The sequence below is a fragment of the Neovison vison genome, chromosome 7 (assembly GCF_020171115.1).
Source record: "Neovison vison isolate M4711 chromosome 7, ASM_NN_V1, whole genome shotgun sequence".
Classification (NCBI taxonomy): domain Eukaryota; kingdom Metazoa; phylum Chordata; class Mammalia; order Carnivora; family Mustelidae; genus Neogale; species Neogale vison.
In genome coordinates this window covers 191,951,420-191,972,849 of record NC_058097.1, presented here as the reverse complement: position 1 = coordinate 191,972,849, position 21,430 = coordinate 191,951,420, and the positions used below count along the sequence as shown (strand labels likewise).

The 21,430-nt window shown below is 35.2% G+C and overlaps 1 protein-coding gene across 1 annotated transcript; it reads left to right on the top strand.

Moving 5' to 3' along the window:
* The first annotated feature begins 17,950 nt into the window (after nucleotides 1–17,950).
* Nucleotides 17,951–18,883, top strand: LOC122914381 (olfactory receptor 4C11-like). Its single transcript, XM_044261000.1, has one exon. It carries the CDS (start codon nucleotides 17,951–17,953, stop codon nucleotides 18,881–18,883), a length of 933 nt encoding a protein of 310 aa, XP_044116935.1.
* The last annotated feature ends 2,547 nt before the right edge of the window (nucleotides 18,884–21,430 follow it).

Genomic DNA, 21,430 nt, shown 5'->3' with positions numbered 1-21,430 from the left:
ATACTCCTCACATTTAGCCTATATGCTGTTTTGCTAAGAGAAAGATATTTATACAATCACAACTGTTCAAACAACAAACAGCCAGAAAGCAAGGAAGAAAGGAAGGAACAAAGGAAGGAACGAAGGTACTCAGGTAGGCAGGCAGAAAGAACTGTTCTCCATGACTTGTAATTCGCTCTAAAGCACATTTCAATTAAGGAATCCTGCTTTCCCTTGAGAACATTCAGAGCAAAGGAGCTAACCGTGAGTTAAGAAGTTTGTTTTTTCTTTTTCATATTATTAGATTATCTTGAAAAAAGTTTCATCCTAGTGAACAAAAGGCCAAAAGGCCATATATATGAATATATGTAATTTTTTCTTATATAATTGCTTTAATGTTTCCTTTAACTATTTGGATAACAGAGACACTATGGGATTTTCTAAATGTAGTATTACAAAGGCCTCATGATATTCAGATAATTTCTATGATTGTTAAATAGGGACTATAGCAAGAGATTTCTACAACTCTAAGAGGGAAAAAAGGAAAACTATTTGTGCTGTCCAGACTAAATAAGAATTTACAATACACCATAGACACAACGTATTTTCCACGATTGAAATGCAGAAAGATAGAAACAACCGTAAAGGAAAAGAATATAATTCCATCTACAATTGGGTTGTATTAATGGAATAAAAGAAAGTTTGAGAGGCATTCAGAAATACTCAATATCCTTGTATCTAGTTAATGGAGTGTGAGAGAACTTACTTTTACAACAAGAAGCCATTTTCTTTCTCTGTTGGTGCTTCATTACTGAAGGGGTAGTGTGTATTGTCAAGTTAGAATTGCCAATAGAATTTGATGCTCATAGTGAGCAGAGCAGATTCACAGCCATGCCTTGAATAGATGCATACCAGGGGTTGTATCATGAGCTTCTAAAATTCATTCATTTCAGAGAATACAAAAAACTAACTCAAAGGGATACATGCATGCCAAAATTTATAGCAGCAGCATCTCCAATAACCAAATTGTGAAAATAGCTGCAGTGTCCATCAAATGATTAATTGGAAAATATATGCTGTATTTAGGTATATGGTGTGTTTTTATATATATCTATATATAGATAGATGATGATAGATAGATGATAGAAAGGCAGATAGATAGATAGATAGATAGATAATAATGGCATGTGACTCAATTATCAACCAGAATGGGAAGTGAGATCTTGCCATTTCCCATGAAAAGGATGGAGGTAGAAAGTAGTATGCAAAGTGAATGCAGTCAGTCAGAGAAAGATAAATATCATATGATTTCACTCATCTGAAAATTAAGAAACAAAACAAATGAGTATAGGAAAAAACAGAATGAGGGTGTCAAATCAACGAACAGATTCTTAAGTATAGAGAACAAACTGATGGTTATGAGGGTAGGTGGGTAGGACGACAGGTTAGATACGTGATGAACATATAGTAGTACACTCACTGAATTGTATACTTGTATCACCTGTTACACTGTGTATTACCAAACTGATGTTTAAACAGAAACTTAAATACATGCATCATACATATATACATACATACATAATAAATAAAATTCATTTATACCAGTGTATTCAAGTATACCAGATCTTTAGTAACTGCTTTAAAATTCCATTTCAGGGGGCACCTGGGTGGCTCAGTGGGTTAAGCCGCTGCCTTCGGCTCAGGTCATGATCTCAGGGTCCTGGGATCGAGTCCCGCATCGTGCTCTCTGCTCAGCGGGGAGCCTGCTTCCCTCTCTCTCTCTCTGCCTGCCTCTCCTCTCCATCTACTTGTGATTTCTGTCTGTCAAGTGAATAAATAAAATCTTTAAAATTCCATTTCAGTTTTGACCCCATTATTTACCTGAAAACCTTTTCAATACCCATAGTTTGCTCCTGTCAAAGATTGTTTTAAAATAATTTTGTTTTAAAATAAATACATTAAAATATCATGTTTTTAGTGTTCTCATTACTTTTTGATTTTGGAAATATTACAAAGCTTAGTGGCTGCACTAGTGTCCTAAAGTTGACATGTTAACATACAAAATATATACATATTTCAGTTGTACAACTTGGTTTTTCATATACATACAATGTGTAAAGATCACCACAACCTAATTAGCACATCGGACTTTTCTATATAGTTACCAGTGTGTGTGTGTGTGTGTGTGTGTGTGTGTGTGTGTAAGAAGACTTCATTTAACATCAATCCTTTCTGCAATTTCAAGTATACATTATGGTGTTGTTAGCAATAGTGACCATCCTATATATTTGATGTCTGGAACTTATTCGTTCTATGTAGCTGAGTCCTTGCACCCTTGGGCCAACATCTTTCCATTTCCCCCAATCCCTGGCCCCTGATAACCACCGTTATACTCTCTGCCTCTGTGAATTGAACTATATCATTTCCACATTTAAGTGAGTTCATGCAGTATTTCTCTTTCTGTGTCCCATTGTTTCACTTAACATCAAGTCCTTCAAGCTCCATCTATGTTATGGTAAATGGCAGAATTTTCCTCTATTTAAAATCTCACATTTCCTATATTGATTCATCAGTCAAGGATGAGGTTATACCCACACCTTGGCTACTGTGAATAATGATGCAATGAACCTGGGAACTCAGACTGCCCTTCACAATCATGATTTCTGATCCTTTGGATATCTACCCAACGGTAGGATTGAAGGATGGTCGTTCTCCTTTTCTTTTTGAAGGAACCTTTATATTCTTTTCCATAATGAGTGTATAAATTTACATACCATAAAATAATATACACAGGATCTGTTTACTCTACATCCTCTTTAACATTTTGTATCTCTTGTGTTCTCGATAATAGTCAGTCTAACAGATGTGAAGTGATATGACATTATGATTTTGATATGCATTTCCCTGTGAATGAGTGTTGTTGAGCACCTTTTGTTGTACTTGTTGGACCTTTGTGTATCTTTGGGAAAAGGTCTATTCAGTCCCTCTGCCTATTTTGTAATCAGAAGAGATGAAGGAGATCTCCGTTGCTTCTGCTCAGTTTTCCTGTGAACCTGAAACTACTCTAAACATATTATATTATTGGGGCACCTGGGTGGCTCAGTGGGTTAAGCCACTGCCTTAGCCTAAGGTCATGATCTCAGAGTCATGGGATCGAGCCCCACAATGGGCTCGGTGCTCAGTGCGGAGCCTGTGTCCCTCTCTTTTCTTCCTGCCTCCCTGCCTGCTTATGATCTCTCTGTCTCTGTCAAATAAATAAATATAATATTAAAAACTTGTCTATTATTTAAAATATGTTAAGAAGAAGACAAAAATTTAATATTAGGCAAACTACATCTATTCTGTTAGTTCAGAAAAATATAGAAAAGAAATAAAATATGTTATAAAGGAGACAGAAAGTAGACTACAATAAGATGAACTTATTTCCCAAATTGAATAATCTCATTAAAGGCAAATACACTGTACTTGAAAGAAAGAAGTTGACAGAATAAACAGAATAATCTTCAGTTAAGAAAATTAATGGACTAATGATAAACTTGTCAGTATGATAAATCCTGGAAGAAAGAGACCATGAGTAGATGCGTAGTTGAATTTGCATGAAGCTATAGAAGAGATAATACTAAGACAAAGTGATAGAAATGAGGATAATAGTTGCATCTGAGGGACTTAACTGGAAAGGAGCATGACAGAATTTTCTTAGTTAATGCAAGTATTCTCGATCTTGAATTTGTTAATATATACATTTATTAAAACACATCAAACCATATACCTAAAATGTCTGAAATTCATTACATTTAATATTTGTCTCACAGAAAGAATTGTATAACTAAAAAACAAAAACAAACAAAACCTTATCAATATATATAAAAAAATCCCTATCAAATCTAGGGAGAAAGGCAGAACAGTGCTTTAGATTTCACCAAAATGAAAAAAAAAAATTGTACTGCAAATTATGTCATCAATGAAGTATTAAGCCAACCCACATGTTGGGAGAAAATACTTGCAAATCATATATCTGAAAAAGAACTTGTTTTCAGATATATTAAGTTCTATGGATAACTTAATAATACCAATTAATTATTTAAAGAAAAACCAACTTAAAACTGGCAATATATGTCAAGAAGCATATCTCCACAAAAAATACACAAATGGCCAATGAACATGAAAAGAAGTTTAACCCCTATAGATAACAGGAAACGCAAACCTCACCCATAATGAAATTAACTTTCCACCCACTAAGATGTCAAGAATGAATATATATATATATATATATACAAGCAAAACAAAAATTTAAAAAAAACAAACAAAAAAATAAAACAGACAGTAGCTAGTTTTATTGAGGTAGTGGAGAAATTGGGGTTTTCATAAGTTGTTGGTGATAATGTTAAATGGTGCAACCACTTTGGAAAACAATGTGACACCTCCTCAAAGGGTTAAAGGGTTAAAAAAGAAAGAAGTTTAAAAAGAAACCTATTGTATAATTCCTTTTTTTTATGAAATATTAGAGAAGCTAATCTATAGTAAAAGAAAGTAGATTTGGGGGCCCCTTGGTGGCTCAGACTGTTCAGTCTTGGGCTCTTGATTTCATCTGAGATCATGATCTCAGTGTCTTGGATTGAGCATTACATTGGGCTCTGCATTTAGCAGGGACTCTAAGACACTCACATTTTCCCCCGCCCCCTACCGTCAATGCTCTGGAATTCGTTCTCTAATTCTCTTAAAAAAAAAAAAAAAAAGAGAGAGAGAGAGAAAAGAAAAAAAAAGAGAAGGGAAAAGAAAAAGAAAAAAACAGAAAGAAGTAGGTTATATTTGCCTAGGACTGCTGGTGATGATGATGGAGTGGAATGAGAAGTGACTAAATCAGGTACGAGGTTCTTTTATTTTATTTTATTTTATTTTTTAAATTTATTTTTTTATATATTTTTTTATTATGTTAGTCACCATATAGTACATCATTAGTTTACAAATAAAAAGTGGAGGGCTGGATTAGACCCACAGGCAATACTTTATTGACCTCTGTTCTAAAGTAATAAAATGGGAGTAATTAGGTAAATTAGGCAAAGTTCTTTTGAATTGTAAGTTTATAAAGATAATAAATGTTGCACTCTACTAGATACAAACTGAAGAGATGGAAATAATGTAGGAGTAGAATGAACAATAATATTTACCAGGCAAAGAAGATATGATGCCCTTAGAAGTTGCAGATACTTTGGAGTAAAAGATCATAAATGTTATTTTCATTATATATAAATATTATTTCCTTTCTAAATATTTCAATTCTCAAACAGTACTGATAAACCACTGTAAGTTATAACCAAAAAACTACAAACTAATAAAAGTATATTTAAAATAATTTTTAAAAACATGAACAAATGGACAGCTATTGAATATCTCTTTCCTTTTTAAAATTGAATTTAATTTTTTAAAATTTTTTTTATAAAGATATAATGTATTTTTATCCCCAGGGGTACAGGACTGTGAATCGCCAGGTTTACACACTTCATAGCACTCACCATAGCACATACCCTCCCCATTGTCCATAACCCGACCACCTCTCCCGAACCCTCTCCCCCCAGCAACTCTCAGTTTCTTTTGTGAGATTAAGAGTCACTTACTGTTTATCTCCCTCCCAATCCCATCTTGTTTCTTTTATTCTTTTCTTACACTCCAAACCCCCCATGTTGCAGCTCCACTTCCTCATATCAGGGAGATCATATGACAGTTGTCTTTCTCTGATTGACTTATTTCACTAAGCATGATACTCTCTAGTTCCATCCACGTTGTCACAAATGGCAGGATTTCATTTCTTTTGACTGTATACTAATCCATTGTGTATATATATATCACTTCTTTTTTATCCATTCATCTGCTTATGGACATCTTTCCATAGTTTGGCTATTGTAGACATTGCTGCTATAAACATTCAGGTGCACGTGCCCAATCGGATCACTACGTTTGTATCTTTAGGGTAAATACCCAGTAGTGCAATTGCTGAGTCATAGGATAGTTCTATTTTCAAGATTTTGAGGAACCTCCATGTTGTTTTCCAGAGTGGGTGCACCAGCTTACATTCCCACCAACAGTGTAGGAGGGTTCCCCTTTCTCTGCATCCTCGCCAGCATCTGTCATTTCCTGACTTGTTAATTTTAGCCATTCTGACTGGTGTGAGGTGGTATCTCACTGTGGATTTGATTTGTATTTCCCTGATGATGAGTGATGTGGAGCACTTTTTCATGTGTCTGTTAGCCATCTGGATGTCTTCTTTGCAGAAATGTCTGTTCATGTCCTCTGCCCATTTCTTGATTGGATTATTTGTTCTTTGGGTGTTGAGTTTGATAAGTTCTTTATAGGTTTGGGATACTAGCCCTTTATCTAATATGTCGTTTTTCAAATATCTTCTCCCATTCTCTCAGTTATCTTGTTTTTGTTAACTGTTTCCTTTGCTTGTGCAAAAACTTTTCATCTTAATGAAGTCCCAATAGTTCATTTTTGCCCTTGTTTCCCTTGCCTTTGGTGGTGTTCCTAGGAAGAAGTTGCTGCAGCTGAGGTCAAAGAGGTTGCTGCCTGTGTTCTCTTCAAGGATTTTGATGGATTCCTTTCTCACATTGAGGTCCTCCATCCATTTTGAGTTTATTTTTGTGTGTGGTGTAAGGAAATGGTCCAGTTTCATTTTTCTGCATGTGGCTGTCCAATTTTCCCAACATCATTTGTTGAAGAGACTGTCTTTTTTCCATTGGACATTGTTTCCGGCTTTGTCAAAGACTAGTTGACCATAGAGTTGAGGGTCTATTTCTGGGATATCTATTCTGTTCCATTGATCTATGCGTCTGTTTTTGTGCCAGTACCATACAACTTGATGATGAGAGCTTTGTAATAGAGCTTGAAGTCTGGAATTGTGATGCCACCAACTTTGACTTTCTTTTCCATATTCCTCTGGCTATTCGAGGTCTTTTCTGGTTTCATATAAATTTTAGGATTATTTGCTCCATTTCTTTGAAAAAAATGGGTGGTATTTTGATAGGGATTGCATCAAATGTGTAGACTGTTTAGGTAGCATAGACATTTTCACAATATTCGTTCTTCCAGTGCATGAGCATGGAACATTTTTGCATTTCTTTTTATCTTCCTCAATTTCTTTCATGAGTACGTTATAGTTTTCTGAGTATAGATTCTTGGCCTCTTGGGTTAGGTTTATTTCTAGGTATCTTATGGTTTTGGGTGCAGTTGTAGATGGGATCAACTCCTTAATTTCTCTTTCTTCTGTCTTATTGTTGGTGTAAAGAAATGCAACTGATTTCTGTACATTGGTTTTATATCCTGACACTTTACTGAACTCCTATATGAGTTCTAGCAGTTTTGGAGTGGAGTCTTTTGGGTTTTCCACATATAGTATCATATCATCTGCAAAGAGTGATAGTTTGACTTCTTCTTTGCTGATTTGGATGCTTTTAATTTCTTTTTGTTGTCTGATTGCTGAGGCTAGGACTTCTAATAGTATGATGAATTGCAGTGGTGATAATGAACATTCCTGCCGTGTTCCTGACCTTAGCAGAAAAGCTTTCAGTTTTTCTTCATTGAGAATGATATTTGTAGTGGGTTTTTCATAGATGGCCTTGATAATATTGAGGTATGTGCCGTCCATCCCTACACTTTGAAGAGTTTTGATCAGGAAGGGATGCTATACTTTGTCAAATGATTTTCAGTATCTATTGAGAGTATCATATGGTTCTTGTTTAATGTGTTGTATAACATTGATTGATTTGTGGATGTTGAACCAATCTTGCAGCTCTGGAATAAATCCCATTTGGTCATGGTGAATAATCCTTTTAATGTAATGTTGAATCCTATTGGCTAGCATTTTGGTGAGATTTTTCACATCTGTGTTCATTGAGGATATTGGTCTGTAATTCTCTCTTTTGATGGATCCTTGCCTGGTTTTGGGATCAAGGTGATGATGGCCTCATAAAATGAGTTTGAAGTTTTCCTTCCATTTCTATTTTTTGGAATAGTTTCAGGAGAATTGGAATTAATTTCTTATTAAATGTTTGGTAGATTTCCCCTGGGAAGCCATCTGATGCTGGGCTTTTGTTTGATTGGAGATTTTTGATGACTGTTTCAATCTCCTTATTGGTTATGGTTTTCTATTTCCTCAGGTTTTCTATTTCTTCCTTGTTCAGTTGTGGTAGTTTATATGTCTCTAGGAATTCATCTATTTCTTCCAGATTGTAAAATTTGATGGTGTAGAGTTGCTGATAGTATGTTCTTATAATTCTTTGTATTTCTTTGATGTTGGTTGTGATCTCTCCTCTTTCATTCATGATTTTATTTATTTAGGCCCTTTCTCTTTTCTTTTTGACAAGTCTGGCCAGGGGGTTATCAATCTTATTAATTCTTTCAAAGAACCAGCTCCTAGTTCCATTGATTTGTTCTCTTGTTTTTTTTTCTATTTCATTGATTTATGCTCTGATCTTTATGATTTCTCTTCTCCTGTTGGGTTTAGGCTTTCTTTCTTGTTCTTTCTCCAGCTGCTTTAGGTTCAGGGTTAGGTTGTGTATTTGAGACCTTTCTTGTTTCTTGAGACAGGCTTGTATCACTATATTTTTTTCTCTCAGGCCTGTCTTTGCTGTGTCCCACAGATTTTGAACCATTGTGTTTTCATTATTATTTGTTTCCATAAATTTTTTCAATTCTTCTTTAATTTCCTGGTTCACCCATTCATTCTTTAGAAAGATGTTATTCAGTCTCCGTGAATTTGGCTTCTTTCCAAATTTCGTCCTGTGATTGAGTTCTATCTTCAGAGCATGGTGGTCTGAAAATATGCATGAAATGATTCAAATCTTTTGATACTGGTTGAGACCTGATTTAGGACCCAGGATGTGAGCTATTCTGGAGAATGTTCCATGTGCACTAGAGAAGAATGTGTACTCTGTTGCTTTGAGATGGACTGTTCTGAGTATATCTGTGATGTCCATCTGGTCCAGTGTGTCATTTAACGCCTTTATTTCCTTGTTGATCTTTTGCTTGGATGATCTGTTCATTTCAGTGAGGGGAGTATTAAAGTCCCCTACTATTTTTGTATTATTGTCAATGTGTTTCTTTGATTTTGTTATTAATTGGTTTATGTAGTTGGCTCCTCCCCCATTAGGGGCATAGATATTTAAAATTGTTAGATCTTCTTGTTGGACAGACCCTTTAAGTATGATATAGTGTCCTTCCTGATCTCTTATTATAGTCTTTGGCTTAAAATCTAGTTGATATGATATGAGGATTGCCACCCCAGCTTTCTTCTAATGTCCATTAGCATGGTAAATTGTTTTCCACTCCCTCACTTTAAATCTGGAGGTGTCTTTGGGTATAAAGTGAGTTTCTTGTAGGCAACATATTGATTTTTTTTTTAATGCATTCTGATACCCTGTGTCATTTGATGGGGCATTTAGCCCATTAACATTCAGGGTAACTATTGAGAGATATGAATTTAGTGCCATTGTATTGCCTGTAAGGTGACTGTTACTGTATATTGTCTCTGTTCCTTACTGATCTACTACTTTTAGGCTCTCTCTTTGCTTAGAGGACCCCTTTCAATATTTCCTTTGGAGCTGGTTTGGTGTTTGCAAAATCTTTCAGTTTTTGTTTGTCCTGGAAGCTTTTTATCTCTCCTTCTATTTTTAATGATAGCCTAGCTGGATATAGTATTCTTGGCTGCATGTTTTTCTCATTTAATGCTCTTTCATGACAGTTCTTTCTAGCCTGCCAGGTCCCTGTGGATAAGACTACTGCCAATCTAATAGTTTTACTCTTGTATGTTACAGACTTCTTTTCCCGGGCTGCTTTCAGGATTTTCTCTTTGTTGTTAAGACCTGCAAATTTTACTATCAGGTGATGAGGTGTGGACCTATTTTTCTTGATTTTGAGAGGCTTTCTTAGCATCTCTTAGATTTTGATGCTTGTTCCCTTTGCTATATTAGGGAAATTCTTTACAATAATTCTCTCCAATATACTTTCTGCTCCCCTCTCTCTTTCTTCTTCTTCTGGAATCCCAATTATTCTAATGTTGTTTCATCTTATGGTGTCACTTATTTCTCAAATTCTCCCCTCATGGTCCAGTATTTGCTTGTCTCTCTTTTACTCAGCTTCTTTATTCTCTGTCATTTGGTCTTCTATACCACTAATTCTTTCTCCTGCCTTATTTATCCTAGCAGTAAGAGCCTCCATTTTTTATTGCACCTCATTAATAGCTTTTTTGATTTCAACTTGGTTAGATTTTAGTTCTTCTATTTCTCCAGAAAGGGTTTTTATTTCTCCAGACAGGGTTTCTCCAATATCTTCCATGCCTTTTTTGAGCCCAGCCAGAACCTTGAAAATCATTATTCTGAACTCTAGATCTGACATATTATCAATATCTGTATTGACTTAGTCCCTAGCCTTTGGTACTACCTCCTCTTCTTTTTTTTTTTTTTTTTTTTTTTTTTTTTTTGTGGTGAGTTTTTCCTCCTTGTCATTTTGTCCAGATAAGAGTATATGAAAGAGCAAATAAAATACTAAAAGTGTGGCAAAGACCCCATGAAAATGTGCTTTAACCAAATCAGAAGTGACCCCTCATCATGGGGGGAGAGAAAGGCAATAAAAAGAAGTTCAAAAAAAAAAAAAAGAAAGAAAGAAAACAAATAAAGAAAAAATGTAAAAAGGAAAATAATATATATATATATATTAATTAGACTGGTGACTAAAACAGGGTCACCCACTTAATTTTGTGAGTATTTTGGTCTCTTAGAAGAAACAACCTCCCAACATTTTAAAGAATGAAAACCGTATATAAGGGTAAACACAATGAAGGGATAGAATATGCCTATAAAGATGAAACAAGATTTTTTTTTTTTTTAATTTCTAAAAAGGGAGTTGATAAAATAAGTTTGTTGGGGGAATAAAGAAAAAGAAAGTGGAGAGAATTTGCTTGGGCTAGAGAGTAGAACAAGCCCAAAGCTAGATTTAGGGTATATTTTGATCTATTAGAAGAAGTTGTACCATGATTTTTTTAGAAGAAAAACCCTATGTGTATACAACAAATAAAGTTAAATACAATGAAGGATAAAATATGACTATAATAATGTAGGTTTAAAAAAGATTATTATTATTATTATTTATGAAAAGTATTGTTAAGATAAGCTAGTTAAAAAACATTAAAAAAGAAAAGGGTAAAAGTTAAAAAAATAGCAAAAGAAAAAAAATAAAATTAAAAAAATAAATTAACTGTAAGACTAAAGAATCATGGGGAGAAAGTCATGAGTTCCATGCTTTGCTTTCTCCTCCACTGGAATTCCACTGCTCTCCTTGGTAAGTGAACTTGGTCTTGGCTGCATTTCTTGTTGATCTTCTGGGGGAGGGGCCTGTTGTAGTGATTCTCAAGTGTCTTTGCCTGAGGTGGAATTGCACCACCCTCACCAGGGGCGGGGCTAAGTAAACTGCTCGGGTTCCCTTTTGGGAGCTTTTGTTCCCTGAACGCTTTCCGTAGAGTTCCGGAGAATGGGAATGAAAATGGCCACCTCCTAATCTCCTGCCTGGAGGAGCCTAGAGCTCGGGGCCCCACTCCTCAGTGTGCCTCAGAGAAATGCGCTCAATCAGCCCCATCTCCCTGGCCTCTGGCGGGGCTCCAAGCTCACCCAGCCTGCGACCAGTTCAAGGTAACCCTGAGCTGAGAGCTTACTCCTTGGCTCTGTCTCTGTAGCCGGCTTCCCCTCTCTAATACCTGGAGTTCCGTGACACTGAGACACCCCTGATCCTTCTGTGACCCTGCAGGACTTGGGGTCACACTGGCCCCACATGGGATTCACCCCAATTTAGCCTCTGGAGCAATGTCCCTCAGTGGAACAGACTTTTAAAAGTCCTGATTTAGTGCTCCATTGCTCTGCCACTGGCCGGGAGCCGGCCCCTCCCCCCATGATCTATCTTCCCGTCACTTTGGATTCACTTCTCCACCAGTCCTACCTATCAGAAAGTGGTAAATTTTCTGTTTCTACAATTGCTGTTCTTCTTCTCTTTGATCTCCTGTTGGATTTGTGTTTGCAATGGTTAGGTAAGGTATCTTATCAGACTGCTGCCTGACCACTTTAGAAAGCTCATGTCTTTGAATCTAAAGGCAAAGGAATAAGTTGTTGTGCTGGCTGGGGTGACTGATCCTGGCAACCAAGGGGAAATTGGACTACTACTGCACAGTGGAAATAAGGAAGAGTACATCTAGAATACAGGAGATCCATAGGACTACATTTAGTATCACCACACTCTGGGATCAAGGTCAAAGGAAAACTAAAACAATGCAACCCAGGCATAACTTCTAATGACCCAGATATTTGAGGAATAAAGGTTTGTGTCAGCCCATCAGCTAAAGAAACACAACCAGCTCTTCTGCTTGCTGAAGGCACATTGAATACAGAATGAATAATAGAAGAAAGTAATTATAAATTAATCATGGGACTGTTACAAAAATGAAGATGATAATTATTTTATTTACTCTTTATATTATGAATATGTTTATGTGTGTGCATATATATATATAAAGAAAAATTTTTTTCTTCTCTTTCTTATTACCTTAGCATGAAACTGAAGATATATGAATTTGTGCCATGGCTTTTTTGTATTTTTATTTTCCATCATTGTTTTTAGCTAAGTAAACATCAAGGGGAAAGTACAAATCACCCAAAAGATTTACTTTGCCTTCTTGTGTAGGTTTTAGTGCATTTTCATTTGCATGCAGGAGAGTTGTACAATGTAGGTGGAATTAAAACTGTGTATAGTCTTTATCTGGAGATTAGGCATGATTTTTGTATATTATACACACACAGACACACATACTGTGTGGATAAACAATGGACTGGTTAATTTTATGTGTTAAATTCTCTAGAGCTCAGGATGCTCAGATATTGGTTTGACTATTGCTTTTGGTGATGACTAAGATTTTTCTGGATGATATTAACTTTTATATTGGGAGAGTGAATAAAGTAGATTGCTCTTACTAAAGTGGTTCCTCATTCAACCAAATGAAGGCCTGAAAATTATAAAAGACTAACCTTCTATGAGTCTGAGGGGATTCTCCTGCTTGAGAGCCTGCAAACTCAACCATTAGCTCTTCCTCTCTGATGGCTTCCACTTCTAACTCTTCCTGATGTGCAGAGCTCCTGCCCATGGACTGAACTGGGACAACAGCTCTTACAGGCTTTTAACAGTTTCTGGTGTTTAGACTCAAAATGGGACATTGACTCTGCAGATATTGCACTCTTCAGCTTCCATCTAAACAAAACCAAATTCTTTGTAACAGATCATAGTGTGTGTGTTTGTGGGTGGGTGTGTATGTGTATATTCTGAAATTTGTCACATCTTCATGGATCAGGAGACTCAATATTGTTTAGAAATCAGTAATATATGAAACAATACAATTTAAAACAACCCACATCAAAACTCCAATGACAATTTTTGAGCATATAAAAAAAATCAGCTGACAGTTCCATATGGATTTTCAAGAGATCTTTAGTCAAAAGAAAAAAAAAAATTGAAAAGAAAATGTTGTGGGTCTCACATCTCCTGATTTTAAAGCTTATCATAATGTTATAGTAATGAAAACAGTGTGGTAATGGCATTAAGCCAGGGACCCACAAATATGGAATAGATTGGAGATCCCAGAAACAAAACATCACCTATATGGTCACCTGACATTCTACAAGGGTGTCAACATGGTCTAATAGGAAAAGGATGTTTTTTTCAACAAATAGTTTGGAAAAACTAGAGATTCATATGCAAAAGAATAAAGGTAGGGCTTAACTTACACCATATACAAAATAAACTCAAAATGAATCAAAACCTAAGTGTAAGAGCTAAAATCGTAAAATATTTGGAAGAAAATATAAATGAATAAAACCTTAAAGACATTATGTTAGGAAATAATTTCTTGCATATGACACCAAAAAAAAAGCTTACAGAAGAAAAAAATGAATAAGCTCAAAGTTAAAAGCTTCAATGCATCAAAGGCCACAATCCATAGAGTGAAAAGTCAATTCATGGGATTCTTAAACCCCAATATCAACAAAACTCTTGAATAAACATTTATCAAAAAATATATATATACAAATGGGCAATGAGCAGATGAGAAAGTTCCCAACATCACTAAAGATGTATGTGTATACTGCTTATAAGAATGTAAAAATGGTGTGGCTACTGTGAAGGACAGTATGACATTCCAGAAAGTTAACAATACAATGATCAAGTGATCTCTAATTTCCACATCCAGGTATATAACAATAGCATTGGAAGTGAGGATTGGAAGGAATATGTGTACCCTCACGTCCATATCAGCAATAGTCATATTAGCAAAAATAGGTAAGCCACCCAAGTGTCCATCAACATATGAATAAACAAAATGTGGTACACATACATTGAAATATTATTCAGCATAGAAAAGGAAGGTTCCTGAGTCATGCTACAACAGAAATACACTGGTGACATATTAGGTGAAATAAGCCATTTATGTTTAAAAAACTTCATATTTTATAACAAGTTTATATTAATAGGAAAATGGTGAAAAAGAGATTTCCCACATGCTCTGTGCTCAGCTTCCATCTTACATAGAAGAGTACATTAGTTCACAAGCAAATTAACTTCATGGGAACACATTATTTTTAACTTACAACCATATTTTATTCAGATTGCTTTCACTAATGGCGTTTTTCTTCTCCAGAATCCCATTCAGCATACCACATTAAATTCAGTTGACATATCTTCTTCAGCACCTCCAGACAGTGAGTTTCTCTAGATATTCTCTTATTTATTTCAAGTACAATTAACATATAGCACTTTAATACTTTGATGTATGTACAATAATGATGTGACATTGCTATAGCTAATGCAGTGCACATCACAAGAATTCTGCTCCAGTGTTCTTGTTTTTGATGAACTTGACTGTTTTGAGCAGAACTAGTAAGACATTTTATATAAAAAACTTCACTTGGGATTTAATTGATATTCTACTCAAGATCAGACAGGGTTATGGGTTATTAGGAGAAAGATCACAGAGGCCAAGTTCCATTTGCATCAGATCATGCCAGTGGGTACATACTTTCAATGTGACTCATTATTGTTGATGTTAACCTTGATCTCTAAAATGACTCCTTCCATCCCACTCCACAGTGAGCCTTTTGGATGGAACTCATTTATGTGCACTCTACAAATAAGAGACAGAATTAGCCTACATTCCTTTGAGAGCAGAGTTAACACCGGTATCATTAGGGATTCTTTTATTATCGGAGATTTGTCTATTGATTACTTACTTATTTAAGCTTTTAATATTGTTATGAACTTGTGGATTATTTAAACTATGAGGTATATTTCAATTCAGTGTCATTTATTTTGTTCCTCAATTTTTTCCAGCTTTTGTCACCAGGGGCTCTTCACATTGCTCTTGTGTCCCTTTGCCATATTCTCATCACAGTGTGTGTGTGTGTATGTGTGTGTGTGTGTGTGTTTGCACTTCCTTAACCTTCAATCACTCCAAGATGCTCCAGTTCATCTTGTACATTCCCTGCTTAAGACCTAGAATCAGCCATTTGCTTAAGAAAATCTATTCACTTTCTAGGATAATGGTATCAAGAACCATGTCCTGGCCACTAGATCACTAGATAATCAGTGTTTTTATTATTTTTTTCTATTCTAGCCAAAAGACGTCCTTTATGGCCCAAATATTCACCTTTAATTTAAGAAGAGATCACCTTTTTCCCATAACCTGTTAATACATATTGAGGATTAAGTTCTTTACTACTTCTAGCTCAGGATTCTTAATTAAAAAGGAAGGGGAAAAAAAAAAAAGGGAGATTTCAGGGAATTACCTTCCCCAGACTCCAATATTTTGTATCACTCATGTTTAAATACTACTGCAGGAAAGGCAAAAGGAAAGCATTTCTCAGTCAACATTGCATGTAAGATTTGATTTCAGAAAGTGTGGGATGCATCCAGGTCCAGCTTCTTCAGGCATACAGGTGAGAACCTGAGCTTCAGTGACATCAAAGGAGATCAGACAGAATTTTAGAAACACTTTTTTTTTTCCTAATTCTCATTTGAGCAAAGAGTAGCCAAATTTCCTAGAGAAGAAAGGAGGAGAACTGAACATCCTAACCTCATAAACTCTTACCAGCGCTGCTAAGATTAGTGTTAGGAATTAACATAACTGTGTATTTAACTCACAGAAAATTAATCTGATCAATGCCACAGTGTGCAACTAACACAAAAAGCCATTTGTGGAATAATAGAAAGTTTAGGGGTTTTCTAGACATAGATTACAATGGAAACTGAGAAGACCGAATGATAGAAATGCCCAGCAGCTCCTGGTGGAGAGATAAGAAAATAGAAATAAAATGTATTTGAGTGTCCAAGGAAGTGCTCTATGGAGATAATGATTTCACTTGCAGTGGAGCAGGCTTCCCTTTTCGGTGATGAGTATTGGATTGGACTGAAAAGTATTGGATGGTATCAATAGGAAACTCCCCTAAATCTTTCTTTTGCTTTATTAATTCTTATTAATAAATATGTACTTTTTTCCTAGATGGTAAATTTAGCAGTAAATAGCATAAAATTGTCTCTGTTGCGCTGCTCCCTTTGAATGTAAGCCTTTCTTATATCTTTTATGTGAACTATACAAATGTCTCAGTTTGTATCTCTGTTATATAGATAGATAATAGGTCTGGATGGATAGAGTTTGATATATAGATGATGATAGATGGTTGATAGATGGGATAGATAAATGATCAAAACAGCATATATCAATAAGTAGTTGGGTGGATAGAAAGATAGATATCTTTTTAAAATATTTAACTGTTAGAAACCACAGACAAGTTTTTATTCCCGTTTGCCACAGAGTTGGACAAAGAGCCTATCTGGCAAACTCCTACGAGTGCAGGGAAATCATCCCGATTGGCAGTGTGGTTGGGGCATGATGTGGTTAAGAGCCATGAATCCAGAACTGTCTCTACAGTGACTCACCCTATGACACAGACATTTAAATCTTATGCTGATCCTAGTAATTTTGCTGTCCCTGCAACCTATGTCAGAAGAGAGGTGTTATGAACTACTAATATACTAAGGTGATTAATAAGCCATCTATCAAGAGAAAGTATTTAAAACCTTTATTTTTAATGCAGCATCATTATGATGTTTTTTCAACAACCACAGAGGATATTTTTAAAATGGTAAGTTATCCTTTATACAGTATAATATAAAAAAGAGTAAAATGTTTATGATAGAAACTGAATTTAAAACTCTAAACTACTAGAAATTATTATGAGTTAAAGTACAGAGAATAAACAGTCAAGATAACAGATTAAAATAAATTTCATAATGGACTGGACCAAATGACTGAATGTTCGCATTTAAAATATTATTTGTTTCTCTCTTGTTCTCTCTCTCTCTCTCTCATCTCTATCTCTCTCTTTTAGGTGTCCTTATGGAAAACACTATCAAAAGTTTCTACATCATTCCTTGATTGTTCAGAATACTTACTAGAAGATACTTCAGAACTGAACTACCAGGCTCACATATTCTGAAAGAGCATTATGTAAATCATGCATGAGTTTTCTCCATTTGACAACATCCTGTCCTAATAGATCCTTGCTGTAAACTAAAGAGAGACCTTCACTTCAGAAAGAAACCATCTCATATCAATCCCCTAGATTAATGTTTATTATGCCTGAGGAATCACATGCTCTTTTATTATTAATATATTTCATTGTTTCCATAAGCACTCAGGTGAACAGATTGTGAGTAAATATTATGATTCCCACCTTATTCAGAAGAAAACAACACAGAAGGTAAGGGATTCAATACTGGTAATTGACACATTCATGATCATATGGTTTGATCTCCAAATAGAGTAGTCTTCATAATACTTTTTATCTATAGATTATTTCTAACCTTCAATTTCTCCACTTTGCCTGAAATCATGCAACAAAATAGCAGCGTAACTGAGTTCATACTGTTAGGATTGACCCAAAATCCCATGAGACAGAAAATGGTATTTGGAATCTTCTTCATTTTTTACGTGGGAACCGTGGTAGGGAATTTGCTTATTATTGTGACCATCAAGTACAGCCCTACACTTGGGAGCCCCATGTACTTTTTCCTATTTTATTTGTCCCTTGCTGATTCCTGTTTCTCAACATCCATAGCGCCAAGGCTACTTGTGGATTCACTCTCTGCAAAAAAAATCATATCTTACAATGAGTGCATGACTCAAGTCTTTGCCCTACATTTATTTGGCTGTATGGATATCTTTGTGCTCATCTTCATGGCTGCTGATCGTTATGTGGCCATCTGCAAGCCCTTACATTACCCAACCATCATGAGACGACAAGTCTGTACCATCCTTATTATTCTTGCATGGATAGGGTCTTTTATCCATTCTATAGCTCAGATTATCCTGGCTTTGAGACTGCCTTTCTGTGGACCCAATTTGATTGATCATTACTGCTGTGATTTGCAACCCTTGCTGAAACTTGCTTGCATGGACACCTATAGGATTAACCTACTATTGGTGTCTAACAGTGGAGCCATCTGCTCCAGTAGTTTTGTGATTCTGATGATCTCATACATTGTCATCTTACATTCCTTGAGAAATCACAGTGCAGAAGGGAGGAAAAAAGCTCTCTCAACTTGCACTTCTCACATCACAGTAGTTATCTTTACCTTTGTTCCATGTATATTCATATATACACGCCCCCCAACCACTTTCCCCATGGACAAGATGGTGGCTGTATTTTATACTATTGGGACCCCTTTTCTCAACCCACTCATCTACACCCTGAGGAATGCAGAAGTGAAAAATGCCATGAGAAAGCTCTGGCATATCAAAATTTCCTCAGGAAGCAAAAGATGAATTGAGGACTTTGGTTGATTACTTAACCTGTACACATATCATATATGATAGTGTATATCTTGACTTGCTGGATGCACTCTAAGAAGACAACTGATTTCCATACATTTTCTGTACTTCTGTCCTCAAACTTTCTCATAATGCCAGCCTGGTTCTTACTTTATCTGAGAGCTCAACTCTGACACTATGGATTATGAAACACTTCTCACATATCAGTCTACACTCTGGTTTTGTAAAGAGAAAGATATTTATACAATCACAACTTTTGAAACAAACAGGCAGAAAGAAAAAGAAAGAAAGAAGAAAGAAAGAAAGAAAGAAAGAAAGAAAGAAAGAAAGAAAAAGAAAGAAAGAAAGGACGAACTTGTTCTCTATGGCTTATAATTCTCTTGAAGCACATTTCAATTAAAGAATCCTGCTTTCCCTTGAGCACATTCAGAACAAAAGAGCTAACTGTGAGTCAAGAAGTTCCTTTCATTATATCATTACTTTTTCTTGAAAAAAGTTTCATCCTAATGAACTAAATGCCAAAGGCTTTTATATATATATTTATATGTATATATGTATATATGCCATATATACATATGAATATATTTAATTTTTTCTTATATAATTGCTTTAATGTTTCCTTTGACTATTAGGATAACAGAGGCATTATGTATGGGATTTTCTAAATGTAGTATTACAAAGACCTCATGGTATTCAGATAATTTCTATGATTGTTAAATAAGGGCTACAGCAAGAGACTTCTTCAACTCTAAGAGGGAAAGAACTAAAACTATTTATGCTGTCAGGACTAAATAAGAATTTCCAGTACACCATAGATACAGCATGTTTTCCAAGACTGAAATACAGAAAGGTAGGAATAACCTTAAAAGAAAAAAGTGAATATAATTCCATCTACAATGGGTTGTATCAATGGAATAAAAGAAATTTTGAGAGGCATTCAGAAATACTCAGTATCCTTGTATCTAGTTAATGGAGTGTGAGAGAACTTACTTTTACAGCAAGAAGCCATTTTCTTTCTCTGTTGGTGCTTCATTACTAAAGGGGTAGTGTGTATTGTCAAGTTAGAATTGCCAATAGAGTTTGATGCTCATAGTGAGCAGAGCAGATTCACAGCCATGCCTTGAATAGATGCATACCAGGGGTTGTATCATGAGCTTCTAAAATTCATTCATTTCAGAGAATACAAAAAACTAACTCAAAGGGATACATGCATGCCAAAAGTTACAGCAGTTGCATCTCCAATAACCTAATTGTGAAAATAGCTGCAGTGTCCATCAAATGATTAATTGGAAAATATATGCTATATTTAGGTATATGGTGAATATATATATATATATATATATATATATCTGTATATAGATAGATGATAGATAGATAGATAGATAGATAGATATAATGGCATGTGACTCAATTATCAACCAGAATGGGAAGTGAGATCTTGCCATTTCCCATGAAAAGAATGGAGCTAGAAAGTAGTATGCAAAGTGAAAGCAGTCAGTCATAGAAAGATAAATACCATATGATTTCACTCATCTGAAAATTAAGAAACAAAACAAATGAGTATAGGAAAAAACAGAATGAGGGTGTCAAATCAACAAACAGATTCTTAAGTATAGAGAACAAACTGATGGTTATGAGGGTAGGTTAGATGACAGGTTAGATATGTGATGAACATATAGTAGTACACTCACTGAATTGTATACTTGTATCACCTGTTACACTGTGTATTACCAAACTGGTGTTTAAACAGAAACTAAAATACATGCATCATACATATATACATACACACAAAATAAATAAAATTTATTTATATTAATGTATTCAAGTGTACCAGATCCTTAGTAACTGCTTTAAGATTCCATTTCAGTTTTAATGTCATTCCCCATTATTTACCTGAAAACCTTTTCAATACCCATAGTTTCCTCCTGTCAAAGATTGTTTTAAAATAAATACATTAAAATATCATGTTTTTAGTGTTCTCATTACTTTTTGCTTTTGGGAATATTACAAAGCTTAGTGGTTGTACTAGTGTCCTAAAGTTGACATGTTAACATACAAAAGTTTTATACATATTTCTGTTGTGCAACTTGGTTTTTCATATGCATAAAATGTGTAAAGAGCACCACAATCTAATTAGCACATCAGACTTTTCTATATAGTTACCAGTGTGTGTATGTGTGTGTGTGTGTGTGTAAGAAGATTTCATTTAATATCAATCCTTTCTGCAATTTCAAGTATACAGTATGGTGCTGTTAGCAATAGTGACCATGCTATATATTAGATATCTGGAACTTATGCATTCTATGTTAACTGAGTCCTTGCACTCTTGGGCCATCGTCTCTCCATTTCCTTCAATCCCTGGCCCCTGATAACCACCATTATACTCTCTGCCTCTGTGATTTGAACTATATCCTTTCCACATTTATGTGAGATCATGCAGTATTTCTCTTTTTGTATCCCATTGTTTCACTTAACATCAAGTCCTTCAGCTCCATCTATGTTATGGCAAATGGCAGAATATTCCTCTATTTAAAGTCTGAA

Coding starts and splice junctions, on each gene's coding strand:
- LOC122914381 (XM_044261000.1), top strand. CDS start 17,951: ATGCAACAAAATAGCAGCGTAACTGAGTTCATACTGTTAGGATTGACC.